At 52.9% G+C, this 24,746-nt stretch overlaps 1 protein-coding gene across 1 annotated transcript; it reads left to right on the forward strand.

The window, feature by feature from the left end:
- Nucleotides 1-389: 389 nt before the first annotated feature.
- LOC140193698 (ras and Rab interactor 2-like) lies at nt 390-14,916 on the forward strand (the record flags this gene model as incomplete). Its single annotated transcript, XM_072250865.1, is given in 9 exon segments — nt 390-460; nt 463-480; nt 3,899-4,366; nt 4,503-5,360; nt 6,331-6,542; nt 6,544-6,637; nt 9,734-9,865; nt 10,365-10,528; nt 11,724-14,916. Coding segments are annotated over 9 exon segments (2,365 nt in total), but the record flags the coding sequence as incomplete, so codon positions are not given.
- Between the last annotated feature and the right edge of the window lie 9,830 nt (nt 14,917-24,746).

Raw genomic sequence — 24,746 nt, forward strand, 5'->3', positions numbered from 1 at the left:
TCCCCCCTCACTTCTCCCTTCCCCTCATCCCCTTCCCCTCATCCCCTTCTCCCTTCCCCCTCACTTCTCCCTTCCCCCTCACATCTCCCTTCCCTCATCCCCTCACCTCCTCTCCCTCTTCCCTATCCCTCCTCTCTCCCCTCGTCCCCCTCTCCTCTCCTCTCCCCTCGTCTCCCCTCTCCTCCTCCCCCCTCCCCTCATCCCCCTCTCCTTTCGTTCCCTCTTCTTCTCCCCTCCCCTCATCCCCTTCTCCTCTCCCCCTCTTCCCCCCTCTCCTCTCCCCTCATCCCCCCCTCCCCCCCCCACACACACACACACACGATGTCCTGCCTGGATACAGGGAGGGGGGCAGCAATCGATTTTAACCTGTTTCTCTCTCTCTGTCCTAGGGACATCCTTCCATTCACTCTAAAGCTCCCCCAGGCCATCGCGAGCGCACGGTCCCACAAGAAACTGAAGACATTTCGCACCTGGGGATAGGTGAGTAATCCCTCTCCTCTCCGACATCCCCCCTCCCCACTGAGGTTGGGGGAGGCTGGAACTTGAGGTCATGGGGTTAAGGTTAAAGGTGAAATATTTAAGAGGCACATCTTCGCTCAGGGGGGTGGTGAGGGTGGTGGAAGGAGCTGCCAGCGGAAGTGGTGGATGTGGGTTCGATTTCAACATTTCATAGAGTCCCAGGAAAGTATCCTCGTCTGGTTGGCTGCCGGTGACCAGCGTGTTCCGCAGGGCTCTGTGTTGGGGCCGCCGCTTTTTATGCTGTATATCGATGATTTAAATGATGGAATAGATGGCTTTGTTGTCAAGTTTGCAGGTGAGACGAAGATCGGTGGAGGGGTAGGTAGTGTTGAGGAAACAGGGAGATGCAGAAGGACTGAGACAGATTAGGAGAACGGGCAAGAAAGCGGCAAATGAAATACAATGTTGGAAAATGCACGGTCCGGAGAAATAAATGTGTGGACTATTTTCTAAACGGGAAGAAAATCCAAAAATCTGAGATGTAGAGGACTTGGGAGTCCTTGTGCAGAACACCCCTGAAGGTTAACTTGCCGGTTGGATTTGGTTGGTGAGGAAGGCAGATGCCATGTTAGCATTCATTTCAAGAGGTCTAGAATGCAAGAGCAGGGATGTGATGCTGAGGCTTTATAAGACACTGGTGTTGTGAACAGTTCTGGGCTCCTCATCTAAGGAGCCGGCATTGGAGAGAGTACAGAGGAGGTTCACAAGGATGATTCTGGTGAAATGCTCCAGTTTCGTTGGCTGCGTAAGCCTAGAGAAGACAATCTCTGGCCACACCAAATGTGTGAGATCGAGGTGTGAGCCCACCCCGAGACCCTGCATTTGTGCAGATGCTGCGTGATTCGTTACCGTTACAAATCAGTACCACGAAATAACAGTCGGTACACCGCAAACAATTGAAAGATTTAGCTTTATAATTCTTAATTCGGACTAAAGGGTTAGTAAATAAAAAGCCACCAAAAAAAGGGCCCATTTTAATGGAACAGTCTGATGTGCACAAGTGGAGCTCACGGTTTAACTGTCGCTGAACCTCCTTCGATCTCCCCGGGCTTTATTGGATCATGGGCCCCACTCCGGGTCAAGTCCTACGACCTCTTCTCTCTGGCACCTTCTCCCTTCATCTCCCCGCCGAACAAAAGACCCAGCTCACCCGCGGTGTCAGGCACACAACACAAAAAAACACACTCCCTTCATTGGAGGGGCTCACATTCCAAAGCACCCGTTATCTCTAGCCAGAACCCAAACAGAAAGACCATTACGTTATCAGTGAAACCTCTCCCAGGGTTTTACACCGTTGACTGAAAGGGTTATCATATGAGGAACGTTTGGCGGCTCTGGGTCTGTACTCGCTGGAGGCTGGAAGGATAAGGGGTGATCTAATTGAAATCTTTTGAATGTTGAAAGGCCTAGACGGTCCAGATGTGGAAAGGATGTTTCCCATGGTGGGGGAGTCTAGGACAAGAGGGCACATCCTCAAGTCCATTCAAAACAGAGATGCAGAGAAATTTCTTCAGCCAGAGGGTGGCGAATTTGTGGAATTTGTTACCACAAGCAGCTATGGAGGCCAGGTTGTTGGGTGTATTGAAGGCAGAGATTGATAGGTTCTTGATGGGACATGGCTTCAAAGGTTACGGGGAGAAGGCCGGGGAGTGGATTTAATGGGGAAAGAGGATCAGCCATTATTGAACGGCAGAGCAGACTCGATGGGCCAAATGGCCTAATTCTGCTCCTATGTCCTGTGGGTCTTATACAGCACAGAAACAGGCCCTTCGGCCCATCTAGTCCATGCCAAACCATTTAAACAGCCTCCTCCCATCGACCTGCACTGGGATCATAGCCTTACCATCCATGTACCTATCCAAACCTTTCTTAAAACATTGAAGTTGAGCCTCGCATCCACCACTGGTGCCCAGCAGCTCGTTCCACACTTTCACCACCCTCTGAGTGAAGAAGCTCCCCCCTCATGTTCCTTAAAACTTCTCACCTTCCACCCTTAACCCTATGACCTCTGATTGTAGTCCCACCCAACCTCAGTGGAAAAAGCCTACTTGCATTTACCCTATCTGTACCTCTCATAATTTTGTATAGACCTCTGTCAAATCGCTCCCTCGATCTTCTACCCTCCAGGAATAAAGTCCAAACCTATTCAATCTTTCCTTGATAATTCAGGTCCTCCAGACCTGCAACTACTTTCAAGAGAAGTCTGGTTAAGCACAGGGGTGGGAGGGTTATGGTCCGGGAGATGTAGAATAACAGCTCAGTACAGACTAGGTGGGCTGATAGGCCTCCTACTGTGCTGTAGTGGAGATGAGTAATATTAGTAACAGTTATATTAGGGAATGAGGCAAGATAACGGATTGAGGGTAGATTTGATGGAGGTATACAGATGAGGGATATAGATAGGGTAAACGCAAGGCGAGACTGGAAATAGAGGTCATGGGTTAAGGGTGAAAGATTGCAAGATTTCAGAGAAAATTTACAAGGAGGTTGGGTGGGGCCAGAGGCAGAGATCACAAGGGCCTGGTCACCTACCTGCAGGAAAGATCGAAAGAGTGCAGGGAAAATTTACAAGGATGTTGACAAGACTTGAGGACCTGGGTTACAGGGAAAGGTCGAATAGGTTTGCGAAGTGTGCCCACAGGAACCGAACCTCAGGGTTGCACGTGGTGACATGTAGGTACTCTGATAATAAATTTTACTTTGAACTTCGGACTTTATTGCCTGGAGCGCAGGAGAATGGGGGGGGGGGGGTGTACAAAATTATGAGGGGTATAGATAAGCAAGCTGATTTTCTCCACTGAGGTTGGGTGAGATTATCCGTGGGTTGGATGGATGTGTGGGAGGGGGTTTATGGTGGGGTGGGGAGCACAGGTGGGACAGAATGGAAGGGTGGGGGTCTGGGGGTGGAGGGGAGGTGGTCTGGGCGTTGTTCAGGCTTTGGGGGAGGTGGGAGGAGATGGTGGGGAAGGGTTTGGTTTACGAGGTGGAGGGGTGACCCTGTATTGCCTGGCTAACTGACCCTCCTCTCTCTCTCCTCTCATCCTTTACCCCCCCCCCCAAACACTGCTGACCCCTCCCTCCCGCTCTCTCTCTCTCTCACCCCATCCTACTCCATGGCTGCTTGCCATCCTACCACCCCCTCCATAACCCTCCCCTCCCTCTCCCTCCCCCCAACTCTCCCCTCCCTTTCCCTCCCCTTCCCTTCTCCTCCCCACCCTTCCCTCCTTCCCTCTTCTCCATCCTCTCCCTCCCCTCCCCCTCTCCGTCCCTCTCCCTTCTCCCGCCCCTTCCCACCCCCTACCCCCTCTCTTCCCCCTACCCCCTCTCTTCCTCGCGCTCCCCCCTCCATCTCCCCTCCCTCTTTCCTCCCCCCTCCTAGAGTTCTGGAACTCAGCCCTGAACGTACGGGACGCCCAACCGGCCGACCCTCCAGAGGACCTGGGCAGTCCGGGGTGGCCGGAGCCGTCACTGCATTTGGGGCCCCTGCAGACCCGCCGCCCGACCGAGGTGTGCCTGACCGGCCCGAGCGGCGCCCTGGCCTTCCTCAACCCGCTGTTCGAGGCGCAGGAGTCGTGCGCCGGCCGCCGGGGCCAGTTCAAGCGCAGCTTCAAAGTGCGGGTCTCCACCGAGACCTCCAGCCCCCTGTCGCCGCCCTCACAGCCTCCCCCGCCCATCCCGGCATCGGCCGGTGCCTGCTGCCCGCAGCCCGGCTGGGCCCCGTCCTCCGACAGCGACGAGGCCCCCCACAGCCCGCCCTGGCCTCCCGTGGCGCCGCCCCCGCCTGAAGAAGAAGTTGCGGGCGGCCGCTGCCGGGGCGGGGGCGGGGGCGGGGGGCGGAGGCTTCGGGGCAGAGGGGAGAAGGGATGCGGTGCGAGGCCGTGGAGGAGGGGAGGGAAGGAGGGGAGAGATAGGGGAAGGTGGTGGTGGAGTCGTGGTGGAGGGAGGAGGGGGTGTGAGAGTAGGTGGAGGGTGTGAGGGGGGAGGAGGAGGAGAAGGGAGGGTCGTTGGAGAAGAGCTACTAGGAGCAGACCTTGCGGGTTATCAGGTGCCAGCCCCCTCCCCAGAACTCTCCCCTGTCCGCTCCTTTGCAGCCCCCTCCCCTGGCCGTTCCTGTGCCCCTTCTCCTGACCCCACCTCGGCCAACTCCCCTCATTGCGCCTCCTCCTCTGCCCCCTCCTCGCCTGACCCCTCCTCCAGTCCCACCTCTGCCCCCTGCCCCGACCCTTCCTCTGCCCCGCTCTCCTGTCCCTCCTCCTCCTCCGACCCCACCCCTGGTCCCTCCTCGGCCGCCTCCTCCGCCCCCTCCTCGCCCCTCCACTCGGCCCTCCACAGGGGCCTGGCGCTGCCCCTGATTCACCTCCAGCTCAGCGAGCAGTCCTGCAGCTCGGAGGACGAGGGTCTGGGGCAGCTGCTCGGAGACCACCCTCCCCTCCTGCAGCACCTGCCCTCGCAGTCCCTCAGCAGCCTGGAGGGGGAGGAGGACAAGGAGGAGGAGGAGGACCCGGATGACCGCCAGCGACCGCCCTCCTGGACGCAGACCACCCTGCGGGGGGTAGGCCGGATGATGAGGGGGCCCCTCCGCAAGGTGCTGAGCTCCCTGGGCAGGCCCGAGAGGAGGCTGGTGAGGGCGGTGGAGGAGCGTTCGAGGGACGGGGGCACCTACTTCGGCGGGCTGGTCCAGGACTACCTGTGCCTGGTGCGAGAGGGCCGGGCGGGCCACACCTCGGGCACCGAATTGCTTCAGTCCGTACGTCAGTTCATGAGCCACATGAAGGCGTTGCTGGTGGACAGCTCCGAGCTCGATTCCGCACACGAGGCGCTGGTGGAGGAGGCGGAGAGAGGTGAGGGGGGGGAGAGCTGGTGGGTGGGGGCCTCGGTTTCGTCTGGCAACTCGGTGGGGCGGGTGGAGTTCTCACGTCTGCCAAATCCCCTCCCACAGCTCACGGACACTCTCCCCACCCACAGCTCACAGACACTCTCCCCACCCACTGAATCCCCACCCACAGCCCACTGACACTCCCCCCTCCCACAGCCAACAGACACTCTCCCCATCACTGACTCTCCCCCACACACCAAATCCCCACCCACAGCCCACAGACTCTCTCCCCACCCCACTGAATCCCCACCCACAGCTCACAGACACTCTCCCCACCCACAGCTCACAGACACTCTCCCCACCCACTGAATCCCCACCCACAGCCCACTGACACTCCCCCCCTCCCACAGCCAACAGACACTCTCCCCATCACTGACTCTCCCCCACACACAAATCCCCACCCACAGCCCACAGACTCTCTCTCTGCCCACTGAATCCCCTCCCACAGACACTCTCCCCTCCCACTGAATCCCCACCCACAGCCCACAGACACTCTCCCCACCCACTGAATCCCCACCCACAGCTCACAGACACTCTCCCCACCCACTGAATCCCCACTCACAGCTCACAGACACTCTCCCCAACCACTGAATCCCCTCCCACAGCTCACAGACAATCTCCCCACCCACTGAATCCCCACCCACAGCCCACAGACACTCTCCCCACCCACAGCTCACAGATACTCCCCCCTCCCACAGCTCACAGACACTCTCCCCCATCACTGACTCTCCCCCAACCACTGAATCCCCACCCACAGCTCACAGACACACTTTCCCCATCACTGACTCTCCCCCACCCACTGAATCCCCACCCACAGCTCACAGACACTCTCTCCCCCACTGAATCCCCTCCCACCGCCCAGTGTTGCCAGGAATCGTGTTCTCACCCGAAACGTCCTCACCACCTCCCCCCACCTCGGCTCTTCCCGCCCGCAGATCGACTGCTGGAGTCGGCCATACACAAGTGCGTTCTGAAGCCCCTGAAGCCGTCGCTGTACAGCAGCCTGCGCCAGTTCCACGCGGCGGACGGGTCCCTGGAGCAGCTGAGGGATAACCTGCGTCGGGTGCGGAAGGGGGGTCCCCAGGGGATGGGAGTCCGGGCCAGCCTGCCCGACCTGGGGACCCTGGAGAAGATCAGGCTGAAGTTCGGGGCTGATGCAGAAGACGTACTCGCCCGTAAAGAAGGTTCACCTCCTGCTCCACGTCTGTAAACTCATTTACGAGCGGCTACGGACACCCCAGGGTACATTTTTTTAATGTATATTATAAATTTGAACCCCCACATTAACGCACAATCATGTTACAAACAAAAGCAAAACAACTCATAGCTAACACAGATTAAACTAATACCTCCTCGTTAAGTATTTATCCCCACGGTGCCCAATGGTCTTGAAATACTTGTCGGTCCATGATACCAGTTGCTGATTGGCCGGAGGCACAGAGTGGGAATAAAAAAGGGCATTTCTTATTGGCTGTCGGTGACTAGTTGTGTTCCACAGGGGTCAGTGTTGGGTCCCATTCTTTTTACATTATATGTCAATGACTTGGATAACGGAATTGATGGCGTTGTGGCCAAGTTTGTGGAGGATACAAAGGTAGGTGGAAGGGCAGGTAGTTTTGAGGAAGCAGAAAGGCTATAGAAGGACTTAGATTAGAAGAATATAGAAGCAAAGAGGTCCTTCTGCAGTTGTACAGGGCCCTGGTGAGACCACACCTGGAGTATTCTCTACAGTTTTGGTCTCCAAATTTGAGGAAGGACATTCCAGCTATTGAGGGAGTGCAGCGTAGATTCACGAGGTTAATTCCCGGGAAGTTGGGACTATCACATGTTGAAAGATTGGAGCGACTGGGCTTGTATTCTCTGGAATTTAGAAGGGTGAGAGGGGATCTGATTGAAACATATTAAGGGATTGGACACACTAGAGGCAGGAAACATGTTCCCGATGTTGGGGGAGTCCAGAACCGGAGGCCACAGTTTGGGAATAAGGGGTAGGCCATTTAGAACGGAGTTGAGGAAATTTCACACAGAGGGTTGTGGTTCTGTGGAATGCTCTGCCTCAGAAGGCAGTGGAGGCCAATTCTCTGGATGCTTTCAAGAAAGAGTTAGATAGAGCTCTTAAAGATAGCGGAGTCAAGGGATATGGGGAGAAGGCGGGAACGGGATACTGATTGTGGATGATCAGCCTTGATCACAGTGAATGGCGATGCTGGCTCGAAGGGCCGAATGGCCTACTCCTGCACCTATTGTCTATTGTCTATAAGAATGAAAGAAGTGGTAGACAGAATACAGTGTATGGTCATGCACCTTGGCAGAAGAAATAAAAGGGTAACTGTTTTCTAAATGAGGAGAAAATTCAAAAATCTGAGGTGCAAACTGATTAGGGAGTCTTCATGCAGGATTCCCTGGAGTCTAATTTGTGTGTTGAGTCTGTGGTGAGGAAGCCAAATGCGACGTTAGCTTTCATTTCAAGAGGACTGGAGTATGAAAGCAAGGATGTGATGTTGAGGCTTTAATAAAGCACTGGTGAGGCCTCAATTGGAGAATTGTGACCAATTTTGGGCCCCTTACCTCAGAAAGGACGTGCTGAAACTGGAGAGGGTTCAAAGGAGGTTCACAAAAATGATTCCAGGATTGAAAGGCTTGTCATAGGAGGAGTGTTTGATGACTCTGGGCCTCTACTCACTGGAATTCAGAAGAATGAGGGGTGACCTCATTGAAACCTATCGAATGGTGAAAGGTCTTGATAGAGTAGAGTGGAGAGGATGTTTCCTATGGTGGGAGAGTCTAAGACCGGAGGCTCAGAATAGAGGAGCGTTCTTTTAGAATAGAGATGAGGAGGAATTTCTTCAGCCAGAGAGCAGTGAATCTGTGAAATTCTTTGCCACAGGAGGCCAAGTCATTGGGTATATTTAAGGCAGAGGTTGATAGATTCTTAACTAATCAGGGCATGAAGGGATACAGGGAGAAGGCAAGGAGATAGAGGCTTAGAGGATAAATGGATCTGCCAGGATGAAATGGCAGAGCAGACTCAATGAACCAAAAGCTCCTATATCTTGTGGTCTTACAGATTCTGCATGACCCAAGCACAGAGATACCCCCTGAACATTGTTGGGCAGGACCCACGGACAACTATCTTAGTATGTTTGCTGTGTGATAGTCTCTCTGATTTGTATCATCACAAACTCCCAGGGTCAGATGCAGAGTGAAGCTCCCTCCACACCGTCCCATCACACACTCCCGGTGTCAGACACAGAGTGAAGCTCCCTCCACACCGTCCCATCACGCACTCCCGGGGTCAGACACAGAGTGAAGCTCCCTCCACACCGTCCCATCACGCACTCCCGGGGTCAGACGCAGAGTGAAGCTCCCTCCACACCGTCCCATCACGCACTCCCGGGGTCAGACGCAGAGTGAAGCTCCCTCCACACGGACCCATCATGCACTCCCGGGGTCAGACGCAGAGTGAAACTCCCTCTACACGGACCCATCACGCACTCCCGGGGTCAGACACAGAGTGAAACTCCCTCTACACTGTCCCATCACACACTCCCGGGGTCAGACACAGAGTGAAGCTCCCTCTACACCGTCCCATCACACACCCCCGGTCAGGCACAGAGTGAAGCTCCCTCTGCACCGTCCCATCACACACTCCTGGGGTCAGACACAGAGTGACACTCCCTCCACACTGTCCCATCCCAGGGTTAGGAGTAGGGTAAGAGGTGACTTGAGGTGTACAAGATGATAAGTGAGTGAACAGCCGAGACTTTTTCCCCAGCGTGGAAATGGCCAATACGAGGGGCTTGTTTCAAGGTGATTGGAGGAAAGTATTGGGGGTGGTGTGGGGGAGGATGTCAGTGGTAGGTATTTTCCCACTGAGAGAAACAGGTGATTGGAACACGCTGCCAGGAGTGGTGGGACAGGCAGCCACGTTAGGTACATTGTAGAGACTCTGTGATAGGCTCACAGATAAAAGAAAAACGGAGGGTAATGTAGGACAGAAAGGTTAAATTGATTTTAGAGGAGGTTAAAAGGACAGCACAACACGATGGGCCGAATGGTCTGCACTGTGCCGTGAAGTACTGTGTTCCAACAGTGTGGTGGAAAAGCTTTCCACTGTATCTTGGTACACCGGCAGCCCGGGTTCAATTCTCGCCACTGCCTGTGAGGAGTTTGTACCTTCTCCCCGTAATCGTGTGGGTAGGTTGGTAGGTTTAATGGTCATTGTAACGGGTGGGAGGGAGGGCTAGAGGTGAAGGGGTGGGGATACGGACTGGCCCCTGTCTAACGGCGTGTCCTGGTCCCTCTCTCCCTTCCCCCACCCCCCCCCACCCCGAGCAGGTGAACCGTGCGGAGCAGACGAGTTCCTGCCGGCGCTCTCCTATGTGGTGGCGCAGTGCGACCTGCCGGATCTGGCCCTGGAGCTGGAGTACATGATGGAGCTTCTCGACCAGTCCGAGCTGCTGGGAGAAGGTGGGCGGCACGCGCACGCATGACCCTCCGGCCCCCCTCCTCCACGCTCTTCTAACCCCTTCAACTGCCCTCACTCACCCCCCCATTCCTTCCCTTACCCCCCAAACTCCTAATCCCACAACTCCCCTTGCCCTCTCCCTCCACCCTCCCCTCTCCTCCCCTCTCTCCACTCCCCGCCTTCCCTCCCTCCATCCGCCTCCCCCCTCCCCGCTCTCCCAAACTCTCCCTCTTCTTCCCTCGCCATTCTCTATCACCCCTCTCCACCTCGCCCAGTGGAGCTCTCATTCTCCCCTCCTTACCCCATCGGTCGCTCAGCGTAATCATCTGTCCCAGAACGCCTTTTGTGGGGGGGGGGCCCTCAGTATATTCTAACGCTCAGACGGACGGGGAGCCCAGAACGAGCCTCTCTGGCCACTGATAGCGGGAGCGCGGTTTGCACTGTGACTCGCGTGAAGTCATTTGCCTTCGAGAAGTCAGCCTCGTCCCTTCCTCCCCACAGGTGGATACTATCTCATCAGCTTCTACACCAGTATGTTCGAGCTGCAGAATTATCACCTCAATCAACCCATGGTGGGGATGAGCCGGGAGATCAGGCACTCCCTGAAACGGTGGCACAAGCGAAGGCAAACATGTGAACCCCTGCCCTCCATCAGCGACTTCCAGGTCAGTCGGGGAGGGAGCTGGCAAGCCTTTCCTACTTCTAGCCACCAGGAAAAGCCCAGGCCCGCGTCCGGCCTGCGGGTGCGACGAGGAGGAGAAAAAAATCCCGATATTTGGGGAAGTTGGGGGGGGGGGAGCGGGGGAAGGGCAGTATTTCAGTGCAGCGTTAAGGTGGTATCTCCGGTTCGATCCCTGCCCCCGCCGCTGACCGCGTGGGCTGCCCCCCCGATTCTACGGTTTTCTCCCGTGCCCCAATGACATGAGGGTTAATTGGGCCCTGGTGCATGGGTGAGGGGTGGGAGAACAACATGGGATCAGTGTAAGTGGGCCAGCACAGACTCTGTGGGCTGAAGGGCCTGCTTCTGTGCTACTAAGAGTCTCGGGGACTGCGGGAAGTTTAAGTTCCTCGGGGAGGGGGTTCTGGGCCTGGTGCGGCTGGAATCCCCCTGGAGTGGAGGACAGGGGTGGGGTGCCTACGCACGCTGGGGGAGGGGCCGCGAGGAGGGAACGCTGTGGAAGGACTGGTCAGGGGGTGACCTGGAGCCCTGCGCAGTGAGAGTGGGGGCGGTGTTGGGTGAGGAGGGAGCCTCACGTAGTGGGGAGAACCCGTGGGAGGGGTGGTGAGGAGTGTGCCCCGCACAGTGGGAGAGACGGTGGGGAGGGGACGGAGGGGGGAGTGCCATGCCCTGGGAGGGGCGGCGAGGAGGGAGCTTCAAACTGTGGAATAGGGGGGTGAGTGCCACACTGCGAGAGGGAGGAGCGCCACGGGAGAGGCCGTGAGGAGGTAGCCTCGCACCATTGGAGGGGCGGTGAGGAGGGACCCACGAACTGCGGAACGGGTGGTGAGCAGTGAGCTCTGTACCACGTAGGGAGGGGCCTTCTCAGATTTCCCAGTTCTCCATCAGAGATCCCATGATCACTGTGATACGTCCTTGCGCCTGTTGGTGGGATCTTTCTGTGCCCCTATCGTTGGGATCAGTCTGTGCCTCCTGTTGGCAGGATCTTTCCATGCCATATTTGTTGGGGTCTTTCTGTGTCCCCTTTCACAGGATCTTTCCATGCCTCTGGGAACAGGGCTGCCTTGGCCCATTGCTGCTTCTCCCCTGGGGACATCCTGATTTAGGGTGAGACCCACACCCCCCCCCCCCCCCATATCCATTGTAGTGATCCCTATTCTCTCTCTCACTGCTCTGGCTAGAACTTCCTCCGGGTGGCCTACGAGGACCCCAACCATGGCTGCACGGCCAAGACGCTGGTGGTGCGGCCTACGGACACAGTGGTCGATCTGTGCCGTCTCTGCGCCGAGAAGTTCAACGTGTCCGAGCCCGCAGCTCACGGCCTGTACCTGGTGGAGGACGACAGCTGCCGGCCCCTGCCCTTGGACTCACACCCCCAGCTCATCAAGGCCGAGCTGAGGACCCAGGAGGGCCCCGGTCACCAATACTGCTTTGTCTATGGCCGCATCCAGCAGAGATCGCCTGCCCGGGCCCATCGCCAGCTCCGGCGGGACAACGCCTTTGACCTGGAGGATGTCCCACCGCTCTAACACGTGAATCAGGGTTCCCAGCAAGCCTGCCATGGGGAAGGATGACAGGACCTACCTGTCGCCATGGCGACGGGTAGGCCCATTGAAGCCTGGAGCTGGATTTGAAAGGGTTTGGGTTTCTTTTTTGAGGATCCGGCTCCTGTTGCCGGTGGATTATACTTCAGGAGGAGGGGGTCGGGAATGTGAATTGGAGTGGTTCAGGGTCAAGCTCATGGTGATATGTACAGGTGCAATGAAAAACGTACTTTGTAGCAACATCTCAAACAAATAGCATCAGATGCACAGAATTCGCAAGAAAAATATCAAGTACGCACAATTTTTACGAGGAAGAACACAACTGGAACAAAGAAACCAAAGTCTATTGTAGATACTACTGATGTTGGGAAGGGAAGTACTCGCGACATATTGGACAGAGTCAGCTATTTTGTGCATCTTGTTATGTTCCTGTGCCTCACCATAGCACGATGGATCCAGTCTGGATGCCTTCAACTGTATGTATATCTATAAGTTCAAGTGTTCGGTGACAAGCCACTCCTCTTCAACTTTGTAAGAAAGTAAGGGAGCTGGTGCACTGGTTTTTTATGTTGGAGCTACTTGGCCCCTGGTTCTGGGTCACTGGGACTGCAAATGGCCCTTGTCCCCTTGCCCCTTGTCCCCCGGCCTTAGAGATGCTGGGGAGGTGGGGTTCAAGGCACGCTATTGCCGAATATCTAGCTACAGCTGGTGGGACGAACACGATGAGGACACACTCGGGGAACAGAGTTACTTCCCAGGGCGGGTTGAGGCCGTCACTTCCGGTACACCCTCCCATCTCAGGCCAGGCTGCCCCGATGGGGGTGGTGTCAGTTGGTGAGGAGGGGAAGATGCCGGGTGGGGGATGATTCGGAGCCTTTTCGTGTGTTCTCCTCAACCCCATCTGCCTTCTGCTCTTCCCTGCCCCCGCCCTGCCCCACATCACCCACCAAACCCCTGCCCGGCTCCAATACGTCCCTCATGGTTCCGCCTCCTTCTACTACCCATTGTGTTTTCCCCTATTCCTTCTTCACCTTTCCTGCCTATCCCCTCCCTGCTTCCTCTCCCCCCACCCCTTTATCTTTCCCCTTTCTGGTTCTTCACCTGGAACCTACCAGCCTTCTCCTTCCCACCCTCCCCCCACCTTCTTTATAGGACCTCTGCCCCTTCCCTCTTCAGTCCTGATGAAGGGTTCCAGCCCGAAACGTTGACTGATCATTTCCACGGATGCTGCCCGACCTGCTGAATTCCTCCAGCGTGTTCTGAGTGTTTCTTTGACCCCAGCATCTGCAGATTATTTTGTGTTTCCGATACTTCGTGCCTGCTGGGGTGCGAACAAATCCTAGAACTTGAATTCTCTAGGAAGTTCTTAACTCCTTTGTCCTCCACACCTATGTATGTCTGTGAGATTTTGCGTGTCTGTGTTTTGCTACTTTCCTGTGGTTTTTGACACCCAGTGGCCACTGTATTAGGTACACCTGCTCGTTAATGCAAATATCTAATCAGCCAATCACGTGGCAGCAATTCGGTGCATAAAAGCATGCGGACACGGTCAAGAGGTTCAGTTGTTGTTCAGACCAAATGTCAGAAATGGGGAGGAAGTGTGATCAAAGTGACTTTGACTCTGATTGTTGGTGCCAGATGGGGTGGTTTGAGTATCTCAGAATCTGCTGATCCCCTGGGATTTTCACGCATAACACTGTCTGGAGTTTACAGAGGGTGGTGCGAGAAACAAAAAACATCCAGTGAGCGGCAGGTCGGTGGGTGAAACCGCCTCGTTAATGAGAGGGGTCAGCGGAGACCAGCCAAGCTGTCAGGAAGGCGGCAGTAACCCAAATAACCAACAGCGGTGTTCAGAAGAGCATCTCTGAACACACAACACGTCCAGCCTCGATGTGGATGGGCTACAGAAACAAAAGACCACAAGGACACACACTCAGTGGCCACTTTATTAGGTGGAGTAGGTACCTATTAAATTGGCTGCTGAGTGCAGGCCAAACAAGGAAAAAAATCTGCCGGTGCTGGAAATCCGAGCAACACAAACAAAATGCTGGAGGAGCTCAGCAGGCCAGGTAGCATCTGTGGAAAACAGTGCAGTCGACGTTTCGGGCCGAGACCCTTCGGCAGGACGGGATGTCTTTGGACAGTGGGAGGTAACTGGAGCACCCAGAGGGGGAGTGTCTCTGTTTTTCTATGTCTGTGTCTCTCTCTGTCTATGTGTCTCTGTTTCCCTTTGTCTGTGTCTGTATTTTTCTATGTCTCTCTCTCTCAGTCTGTTTTTCACGTCTGTGCCTCTGTCTGTTTTTCTGTCCATCTCTCTTTGTCTCTCTCTGTCTGTGTCTGTGCGTCCGTGCTTCTCTATTGTCCGTTTTGCCGAATCTGCCTGCCTGTGTCTTTCTCTGTGTACTTGCCCCGTTGTTAAGGCAAACTCGTATTCTCCGTGTGTGGATTTGTCTGGGTAAAGTGCCCCGATCTGCATGGTATGTACGTTTGTCGGTGAACTTTTCCACTTGCCTGTGCTTTCTGCACATTTTTCTGAGTGCCAGTGTTGTGGAGATAAGTTCACGAGCATGTAAGGAATGCACACGTGTTTGTATATGGGCGTATGTGTACGCACACCTCCGCGTGGGCGTCTGCTTACAGATTTTTCCTCATCTCTGCTTATGGGTACTTGGACCAAGTGAAAATTTGCGTCTTAAAAATTTATAAAACTACGGTAGAAATTCTAATATATCTCCCGTCCATGTTGTAACCCTGTCCCAGGGTGCAGGTTTAAAGTTTGGTTTAAACTGTATGTATAAGATTTTTAATTAATATAATGTGAGCAGGCCTCACGGAACTTTACAACTGATTGTCTTGGGGGATTTTGTATCGTTTAAAGTTTTATATTAACACAGAAAACAGAATGATCCTACTCCCTCGCTCCACCCCCCTTAAACTTCACCTAAATCCCGACACTGTGGCCACTGTATTAGGTACACCTGCTCATTAATGCAAATATCTAATCAGCCAATCACGTGGCAGCAACTCAATGCATAAGAGCACGCAGACACGGTCAAGAGGTTCAGTTGTTGTTCAAACCAGACATCAGAATGGGGAAGAAATGTGATCTAAGTGGCTTTGACTGTGGAATACTTGTTGGTGCCAGATGGGGTGGTTTGAGTGTCTCAGATACTGCTGATCTCCTGGGATTTTCACGCACAACAGTCTCTGGGATTTACAGAGAATGCTTCATGGGCTGAAATAACCATATAACAATTACAGCACGGAAATAGGCCATCTCGGCCCTTCTAGTCCGTGCCGAACTCTTACTCTCACCTAGTCCCACCAACCTGCACTCAGCCCATAACCCTCCATTCCTTTCCTGTCCATATATCTATCCAATTTAACTTTAAACGACAAATTCGAACCTGCCTCAACCACTTCTGCTGGAAGCTCGTTCCACACAGCTACCACTCTCTGAGTAAAGAAGTTCCCCCTCATGTTACCCCTAAACTTTTGCCCTTTAACTCTCAACTCATGTCCTCTTGTTTGAATCTCCCCCACTCTCAATGGAAAAAGCCTATCCACGTCAACTCTATCAATCCTCCTCATAATTTTAAACACCTCTATCAAGTCTCCCCTCAACCTTCTAGGCTCCAAAGAATAAAGACCCAACTTGTTCAACCTTTCTCTGTAACTTAGGTGATGAAACCCAGGTAACATTCTAGTAAATCTTCTCTGTACTCTCTCAATTTTGTTGACATCTTTCCTATAATTCGGTGACCAGAACTGTACACAATACTCCAAATTTGGCCTCACCAATGCCTTGCACAATTTCAACATTACATCCCAACTACTATACTCAATGCAGTGAAAAACAAACTCAAATAACCACACGTTACAACAGTGGTGTGCAGAAGAGCATCTCTGAACACAAAACACATCGAACCGTGAAGTGGACGGGACACAGCAGCAGAAGACCACAAACATACACTTAGTGGCCACTTTATTAGGTACAGGAACCCAGACAGAACCACAGACACCGTACCATACTTGGAGTGTTCATACTGGACCTGGGGGCTGGGTTGGTGATGATATTAATGCCCCGAAATCTGTAGTGTCTTTTGATACTGCTGCTTGGATTAGATTGCATCGGCTAAAGAAGCAGTCTGACAAACTTGTTTTTTCCCTCTCCCTCCTCTCCCACCCCTCCATCCCCTCCCCCTCTCTCCCATCCCCCTCTCCCCCTCCCCTCTCTCTCTCTCTTTCCCCTTTCCCTCCCTCCCCTCTCCCCCTCTGACACTGGAGAGGGTCCGGAGGAGGTTCACAAAAATTATTCCAGGATTGAAAGGCTTGTCATATGAAGAGTGTTTGATGGCTCTGGGCCTGTACTCACTGTAATTCAGAAGAATGAGGGGTGACCTCATTGAAAACTATCAAATAGTGAAAGGCCTGGATAGAGTGGATGTGGAGAGGATGTTTCCCGTGGTGGGGGAATCTAAGACCAGAGGACCCGGCCTCAGAATAGACAGTCGTCCACTTAGAACGGAGATGAGGAGGAATTTCTTTAGCCAGAGGGTGGTGTATCTGGGGAATTCGTTGCCACAGGTGGCTGTGGAGGCCAAGTCATTGGGTATATTTAAGGCAGAGGTTATTAGATTCTTGATCGGTCAGGGAATGAAGGGATACGGGGAGAAGGCAGGAGATTGGGGCTGAGAGGGAAAATGGCCTAATTCTGCTCCTATATCATATGGTTGAACGTTTTGTGTGTGAGTGTGTTTTATCTCTGGAGCATCGGAGGCTGAGAGGGAGACCCAATGGCTTATTAAATTATGAGATACTGATAAAGTAGGTGGGAATACAGATAGGATAGAAACATTGGACGACAGAGGACAGAGCACTGAGGTGAGGGGATTTTGAAGGGGATAGGCGGGCAAGTTTTTGACAGAGTGGAATGGGTTTGCCAGGGTTGTGGGTGATGGAAACATATGGCAGAGGCCTGTCACCTTCCCAGCTTCTCACTTCATCCCCCCTCCCCACCTTCAACCTCATCTGGTCTCACCTATCGCCTGCCAGCTTGAACGCTTTCCCCTCTCCCCCCTTCTTATTCTGGGCTTCTCCCCCCTATCCTTCCCAGTCCCGACGAAGGGTCTCGGCCCGAAACGTCGACTGTTTATTCCCCTCCATAGATGCTGCCTGACCTGCTGAGTTCCTTCAGCATTGTGTGTGTGTGTGTGTGTGTGTATGTGTGTTGCTCTGCATTTCCAGCGTCTGCAGAAGCTCCTGTGTTTACACACAACGTAGAACACAGAACAGGAGCAAGCCATTCGGCCCACAATGTTGTGCTGTACCAGCTAAAAAAACAGATCTCAAGCACTCAAACACTAATCCCTCCTGCCTACACCATGTCCATATCCCTCCATCTTCCTCACACCTGTGTGCCCATCCAAACGTCTCCTAGAAGCCTCTAATGTATTTGCCTCCACCACCATAGCAGACATCCGCCACTCTCTGAGTAAAAAAAACTTACCCCTCACCTCCCTCTTGAACCTACCACCTCTCACTTTCAATGAGTGCCCTCTATCAGACATTTCAACCCTGGGAAACAGACACTCTCAGTCCACACACATCAAAGTTGTTGGTGAACGCAGCAGGCCAGGTAGCATCTCTAGGAAGAGGTACAGTCGACGTTTCCGGCCGAGACCCTTCGTCAGGACTAACTGAAAGAAGAGCTAGTAAGAGATTTGAGAGGGGGAGGGGGAGATCCGAAATGATAGGAGAAGACAGGAGGGGGAGGGATGGAGCCAAGAGCTGGACAGGTGATTGGCAAAAGGGATATGAGAGGAGCGTGGGACAGGAGGCCCAGGGAGAAGGATAAGAGGGAGGGAGGGAAAACCCAGAGGATGGGCAAGGGGTATAGTGAGGGGGACAGAGGGAGAAAAAAGGAGAGAGAGAAAAAAAGAATGTGTGTATATAAATAAATAACAGATGGGGTACGAGGGGGAGGTGGGGCATTAGCGGAAGTTAGAGAAGTCGATGTTCATGCCATCAGGTTGGAGGCTACCCAGACGGAATATAAGGTGTTGTTCCTCCAACCTGAGTGTGGCTTCATCTTTACAGTAGAGGAGGCCGTGGATAGACATATCAGAATGGGAATGGGACGTGGAATTAAAATGTGTGGCCACTGGGAGATCCCGCTTTCTCTGGCGGACAGAGCGCAGGTGTTCAGCAAAACGATCTCCCAGTCTGCGTCGGGTCTTGCCAATACATCACTCCATCTATGCCTCTCATAATCTTATAAACCTCTTTCAGATCTCCCCTCAGTCTCCGATGCTCCGGGGAAGACAACCCAAGTTTATCCAGTCTCACGCCCCCTAAACCAGGCAGCATCCTGGTAAATCTCTCCTGCACCCGCCCCAAAGCCTCCACGTCCTATAGCAGGGCGTCCCGACCTGTGCGCCGTTACGATGGAGGCTGCCAGACGCGGGAACGTGGAGGGAGATGGAGCACATGCCGGTGTAGTGTGGTGTTGTGTCCGGCAGGGATCCCGTGGACCGACTGCCCTCTCCCTGCGCGGCACTGACCCGCGGTCTGCGTTTCCTCCGGCGGCTTGCTGCTGGCTCCCGGCCCGACACCAACCGCAGCTGAAAAGGGGATGCTGTCCAAGTTGCATGCCATCTTGGACAATGTCTCCCATCCACTGGTTGGGCACAGGAGTACATTCAGCCAGAGACTCATTCCACCGAGATGCAACACAGAGCGTCATAGGAAGTCATTCCTGCCTGTGGCCATCAAATTTTACAACTCCTCCCTTGGAGGTCAGAGACCCTGAGCCGATAGGCTGGTCCTGGACTTATTTCCTGGCATAATTTACATATTACTATTTAACTATTTATGGTTTTATTACTATTTATTATTTATGTTGCAACTGTAACGAGAACCAATTTCCCCTGGGATCAATAAAGTCTGACTAGCTGCTCCTGGGGCAGTTGCGAACCCTCCTCTCGGGCGGGGGAGGGATTCAAAGCGTTTCCGGGCGACCCGCAGGTCAGGAGAGCACTCGGCGCTCGAACGGCATCTCCTAATCTATAAAATCAACGCTCAAAGTAAACTTCGTTATCAGAGTACTTACACGTCACCATATACTTTCCCGCGGGCGCACTCGGCATATCTACAGAATCGTAACTATAAAACAGGATCAATGAAAGATCGGCCAGCGTGCAGAAGTCAAACAAACCGGGCAAATACAAATATAAATAAACAGCAGTAAATAACGAGAACGTGAGGTAGAGAGTCCTTAAAGTGAGATCATTGGTTGTGGGACAATCTCAGTGGATGGGGCAAGTGAGTGTGGTTATCCCCTCTTGTTCAGGAGCCTGATGGTTGAGGGGTAGTAACTGTTCCTGAACCTGGTGGTGCGCGGACACGCGGGCGTTGGCCCTTTGAATACCGGGTGGACCTGGAGACACCAGTAATCTGTCAAACCCTTGGTTACCGAGCGTCTCTTTACTGGAGTCCTTTTAAAGAAAGCGCCCAAAAATTGATCAGCTGTGCTTTGAGCTGGATTTCCCAAAAGATTTATAACCCCAGACTGAATTTCACAAAGCTTCTAGATTCAAAATATCTTGAGCAGAGCATGGGGCTGTGGGATTAGTGTAGGGACTGACACAGGGCTGCGTGGGGAGAGAGTGAGACAGGAGGATAAGTTTGAGGACTGACACAGGGCTGTGGGGAGAGAGTGGGACAGTGGGATTAGTTTGGGGACTGACACAGGGCTGTGGGGAGAGAGTGGGACAGTGGGGTTAGTTTGGGGACTGAGATTGACACAGGGCTGTGGGGGGAGAGTGAGACAGTGGGATTAGTTTGGGGACTGACACAGGGCTGTGGGGAGAGAGTGGGACAGTGGGATTAGTTTGGGGACTGACACAGGGCTGTGGGGAGAGAGTGGGACAGTGCGATTAGTGTGGGAACTGACACAGGACTGTGGGGAGAGAGTAGGACAGTGGGGTTAGTTTGGGGACTGAGATTGACACAGGGCTGTGGGGAGAGAGTGGGACAGTGGGATTAGTTTGGGGACTGACACAGGGCTGTGGGGAGAGAGTGGGACAGTGGGGTTAGTTTGGGGACTGAGATTGACACAGGGCTGTGGGGAGAGAGTGGGACAGTGGGATTAATGTGGGGACTGACACAGGGCTGTGGGGAGAGAGTGGGACAGTGGGATTAATGTGGGGACTGACACAGGGCTGTGGGGAGACAGTGGGACAGTGGGATTAGCGTGGTGACTGACAGTGCTGTGGGGAGAGAGTGGGACAGTGGGATTAGTTTGGGGACTGACACAGGACTGTGGGGGGAGAGTGGGACAGTGGGATTCGTGTGGGGACTGACACAGGGCAGTGGGGAGAGAGTGGGATTAGTTTGGGGACTGACACGACTGTGGGGAGAGAGTGGGACAGTGGGATTAGTGTGGGGACTGACACGGGGCTGTGGGGGGAGAGTGGGACAGTGGGATTAGTTTGGGGACTGACACAGGGCTGTGGGGAGAGAGTGGGACAGTGGGATTAGTTTGGGGACTGACACAGGACTGTGGGGAGAGAGTGGGAAGTGGGATTAATTTGGGGACTGACACAGGGCTGTGGGGAGAGAGTGGGAAGTGGGATTAGTGTGGGGACTGACACAGGGCTGTGGGGAGAGAGCGGGACAGTGGGATTAGTTTGGGGACTGTCACAGGGCTGTGAGAGAGAGTGAGACAGTGGGATTAGTGTGGGGACTGACACAGGGCTGTGGAGAGAGAGCGGGGCAGTGGAACCATTTGCTGTGATTCCTGCCTGGAGTGGGATTATTCAGAATGCCAAGGGCATCATTGAAAAGGATGTAAAGCCCTGGCGATTTTGCCATCTGTCATATGGAGGTGTTTGGCTGGTTGGGCGACTGTCAACTTGAAACAATTGGCTCTCCTTCCACCCCTTCTGCGGAGACTGCTGAGATATCTTTTCCCTTTATTCCTCGCTTCCCACCGTCTGTTGATCAGGGGGTGGGAAGTTTATAGGGAGAATCTCACGAGGAAGCGAGGCTCGAGTGAGTTGGGGAGGAATTGTGAGCAGATCGGAAAGACGGTCGCAAAGATTTTCATGGGTTTCCACTGTATGTCGCCCTCATTATATGAAATCAGCTTTAGAGAGGCGTGCAGAGTGCAGTTCCTGGCTCTATTTTTAGACGGTGTGCTCCCGGGGCTGTGTGTTTAGAGCAGGGCGTGGCCCGCCACCCGCTCCCCAGCCTCGGTAAATAACAGCCCCCCCGCCAACCCCCGACCCTTCCTGTATGTCTGGTATCCTAGACAGAGAAAGTCCAGGGCTATTCCCCAGAGAATGGGCCAGGAGCGAAGCCAGCAGCACCCCACCCACCCACTCCCGCCACCTTTGGGGTGCCACAGTAGCATAGCAAAGCTGTTAGTGATCTGTCTGGGTGCATGTCTGGGCGTGTGTACCGACAGACATCAGACATTGGAGCAGAATTAGGCAATTCACCCCGTCGAGTAGGGTCTCAATTCCATCATGTCTGATTTATTATCCCTCTCAACCCCATTCTTCTGCCTTCTCCCCATATCCTTTGATGCCCTGACTAATCGAGAACCTATAAACCTCCGCTTTAAATATACCCAATGACTTTGCCTCCATATCCGTCTCTGGCAACGAATTCCACAGAAATTCCTCTGGCTCAAGAAATTTCTCCTCACCTCTGTTCTACATGGACATAAATCTATTTTGAGACTGTGCCCCCTGGTTCTAGACTCCCTCACTATAGGAAACATCCTCTCCACATCCACACTATCTGTGCCCTCTGGTCCTAGACTCACTGATTGTAGGAAACATCCTCTCCACATCCACTCTATCTGTACCCCCAGGTCCTAGACTCCCCCCACTATAGGAAACAATAGACAATAGGGGCAGGAGTAGGCCATTCAGCCCTTTGAGCCAGCACCACCATTCACTGTGATCATGGCTGATCATCCACAATCAGTATCCAGTTCCTGCCTTATCCCCATAACCTTTGATTACGCTATCTTTAAGAGCTCTATCCATCTCTTTCTTGAAAGCATCCAGAGATTTGCCCTCCACAGCCTTCTGGGGCAGAGCATTCCACATATCCACCACTCTCTGGGTGAAAAAGTTTTTCCTCAACTCCGTTCTAAATGGCCTACCCCTTATTCTTAAACTGTGGCCTCTGGTTCTGGACTCACCCATCAGCGGGAACATGCTTCCTGCCTCCAGCGTGTCCAATTCCTTAATAATCTTATATGTTTCAATAAGATCCCCTCTCAGCCTTCTAAATTCCAGAGTATACAAGCCCATTTGCTCCAATCTTTTGACATATGACAGTCCCGCCATCCTGGGAATTAACCTTGTGAACCTACGCTGCACTCCCTCAATAGCAAGAATGTCCTTCCTCAAATTTGGAGACCAAAACTGCACACAATACTCCAGGTGTGATCTCACCAGGGCCCTGTGCAGCTGCAGAAGGACCTCTTTGCTCTTATACTCAATTCCCCTTGTTATGAAGGCCAGCATGCCATTAGCTTTCTTCACTGCCTGCTGTACTTGCATGCTTGCTTTCAGTGACTGATGTACAAGAACACCTAGATCTCGTTGTACTTCCCCTTTTCCTAACTTGACTCCATTTAGATAATAATCTGCCTTCCTGTTCTTACCACCAAAGTGGATAACCTCACATTTATCCAAATTAAACTGCATTTGCCATGCATCTGCCCACTCACCCAGCCTGTCCAAGTCACCCTGCATTCTCATAACATCCTCCTCACATTTCACACTGCCACCCAGCTTTGTGTCATCAGCAAATTTGCTAATCTTACTTTTAATTCCCTCATCTAAATCATTAATATATATTGTAAACAGCTGCGGTCCCAGCACTGAACCCTGCGGTACCCCACTGGTCACCGCCTGCCATTCGGAAAGGGACCCGTTAATCACAACTCTTTGTTTTCTGTCAGCCAGCCAATTTTCAATCCACGTCAGTACTCTGCCCCCAATACCATGTGCCCTAATTTTGCCCACTAATCTCCTATGTGGGACTTTATCAAAGGCTTTCTGAAAGTCCAGGTACACTACATCCACTGGCTCTCCCTTGTCCATTTTCATAGTTACATCCTCAAAAATTCCAGAAGAGTATTCAAGCACGATTTCCCCTTCGTAAATCCATGCTGACTTGGACCAATCCTGTTACTGCTATCCAGATGTGTCGTAATTTCATCTTTTGTAATTGACTCCAACATCTTTCCCACCTCCGACGTCAGACTAACCAGTCTATAATTCCCTGTTTTTTCTCTTCCTCCCTTTTAGAAGGGAGGGACAACATTAGCCACCCTCCAATCCACAGGAACTGATCCTGAATCTATAGAACATTGGAAAATGATTACCATGCATCCACGATTTCTAAAGCCATCTCCTTAAGTACCCTGGGATGCAGACCATCAGGTCCCGGGGACTTATCAGCCTTCAGACCCAACAGTCTATCCAACACCACTTCCTGCCTATTATATCTGGGAGCTTGTTTGTGTCTTCCGTAGTGAAGATAGATCCAAAGTACCTGCTCAACTCATCTGCCATTTCCTTGTTCCCCATAATAACTTCACTCGTTTCTGTCTCCAAGGGCCCAATTTTGGTCCTAACTATTTTTTTCCTTTTCACGTACCTAAAGAAGCTTTTACTATCCTCCTTTATATTCTTGGTTAGTTTATCTTGGTACCTCATTTTTTCTCCGCATATTGCCTTTTTAGTTACCTTCTGTTGCTCTTTAAAAGTTTCCCAATCCTCCGGCTTCCCACTCGTCTTTGCTATGTTATACTTCTTCTCTTTTATTTTTATACTGTCCATTACTTCCCTTGTCAGCCACGGCCTCCCCTTACTCCCCTTAGGATCTTTCTTCCTCTTTGGAATGAACTGATCCTGCACCTTCCGCATTATTCCCAGAAACACCTGCCATTGCTGTTCCACTGTCATCCCTGCTGGGGTATTTTTCCATTGAACTTTGGCCAGCTCCTCCCTCATAGCACCATAGTTCCCTTTGTTCAACTGTAATACTGACACTCCCGAGTTTCCCTTCTCCCCCTCAAACATCCTCTCTGCATCCACTCTATCTGTGTCCTCTGGTCCTAGACTCCCCCACTATAGGAAACATCCTCTCCACATCCACTCTATCTGTGTCCTCTGGTCCTAGACTCCCCACTATAGGAAACATCCTCTCCACATCCACTCTATCTGTGTCCTCTGGTCCTAGACTCCCCCACTATAGGAAACATCCTCTCCACATCCACTCTATCTGTGTCCTCTGGTCCTAGACTCCCCACTATAGGAAACATCCTCTCCACATCCACTCTATCTGTGTCTTCTGGTCCTAGACTCCCCCACTATAGGAAACATCCTCTCCACGTCCACTCTATCTGTGTCCTCTGGTCCTAGACTCCCCCACTATAGGAAACATCCTCTCCACATCCACTTTATCGAGGCCTTTTGATATTCGATAGGTTTCAATAAGATCCACATTGTCATGGTCCGGTCTGTGAATTCCATGTTCCGGTTCACGGTCCGGGCCATGGTTCCTTGTTCCAGGGTTTCTGGTTTTCCCCAGTTTCTGTTGTGGGCACATGACTCTCGTTTTGGGGCTGAG

The sequence above is a fragment of the Mobula birostris genome, unplaced genomic scaffold (genome assembly GCF_030028105.1).
Source record: "Mobula birostris isolate sMobBir1 unplaced genomic scaffold, sMobBir1.hap1 scaffold_729, whole genome shotgun sequence".
NCBI lineage: Eukaryota > Metazoa > Chordata > Chondrichthyes > Myliobatiformes > Myliobatidae > Mobula > Mobula birostris.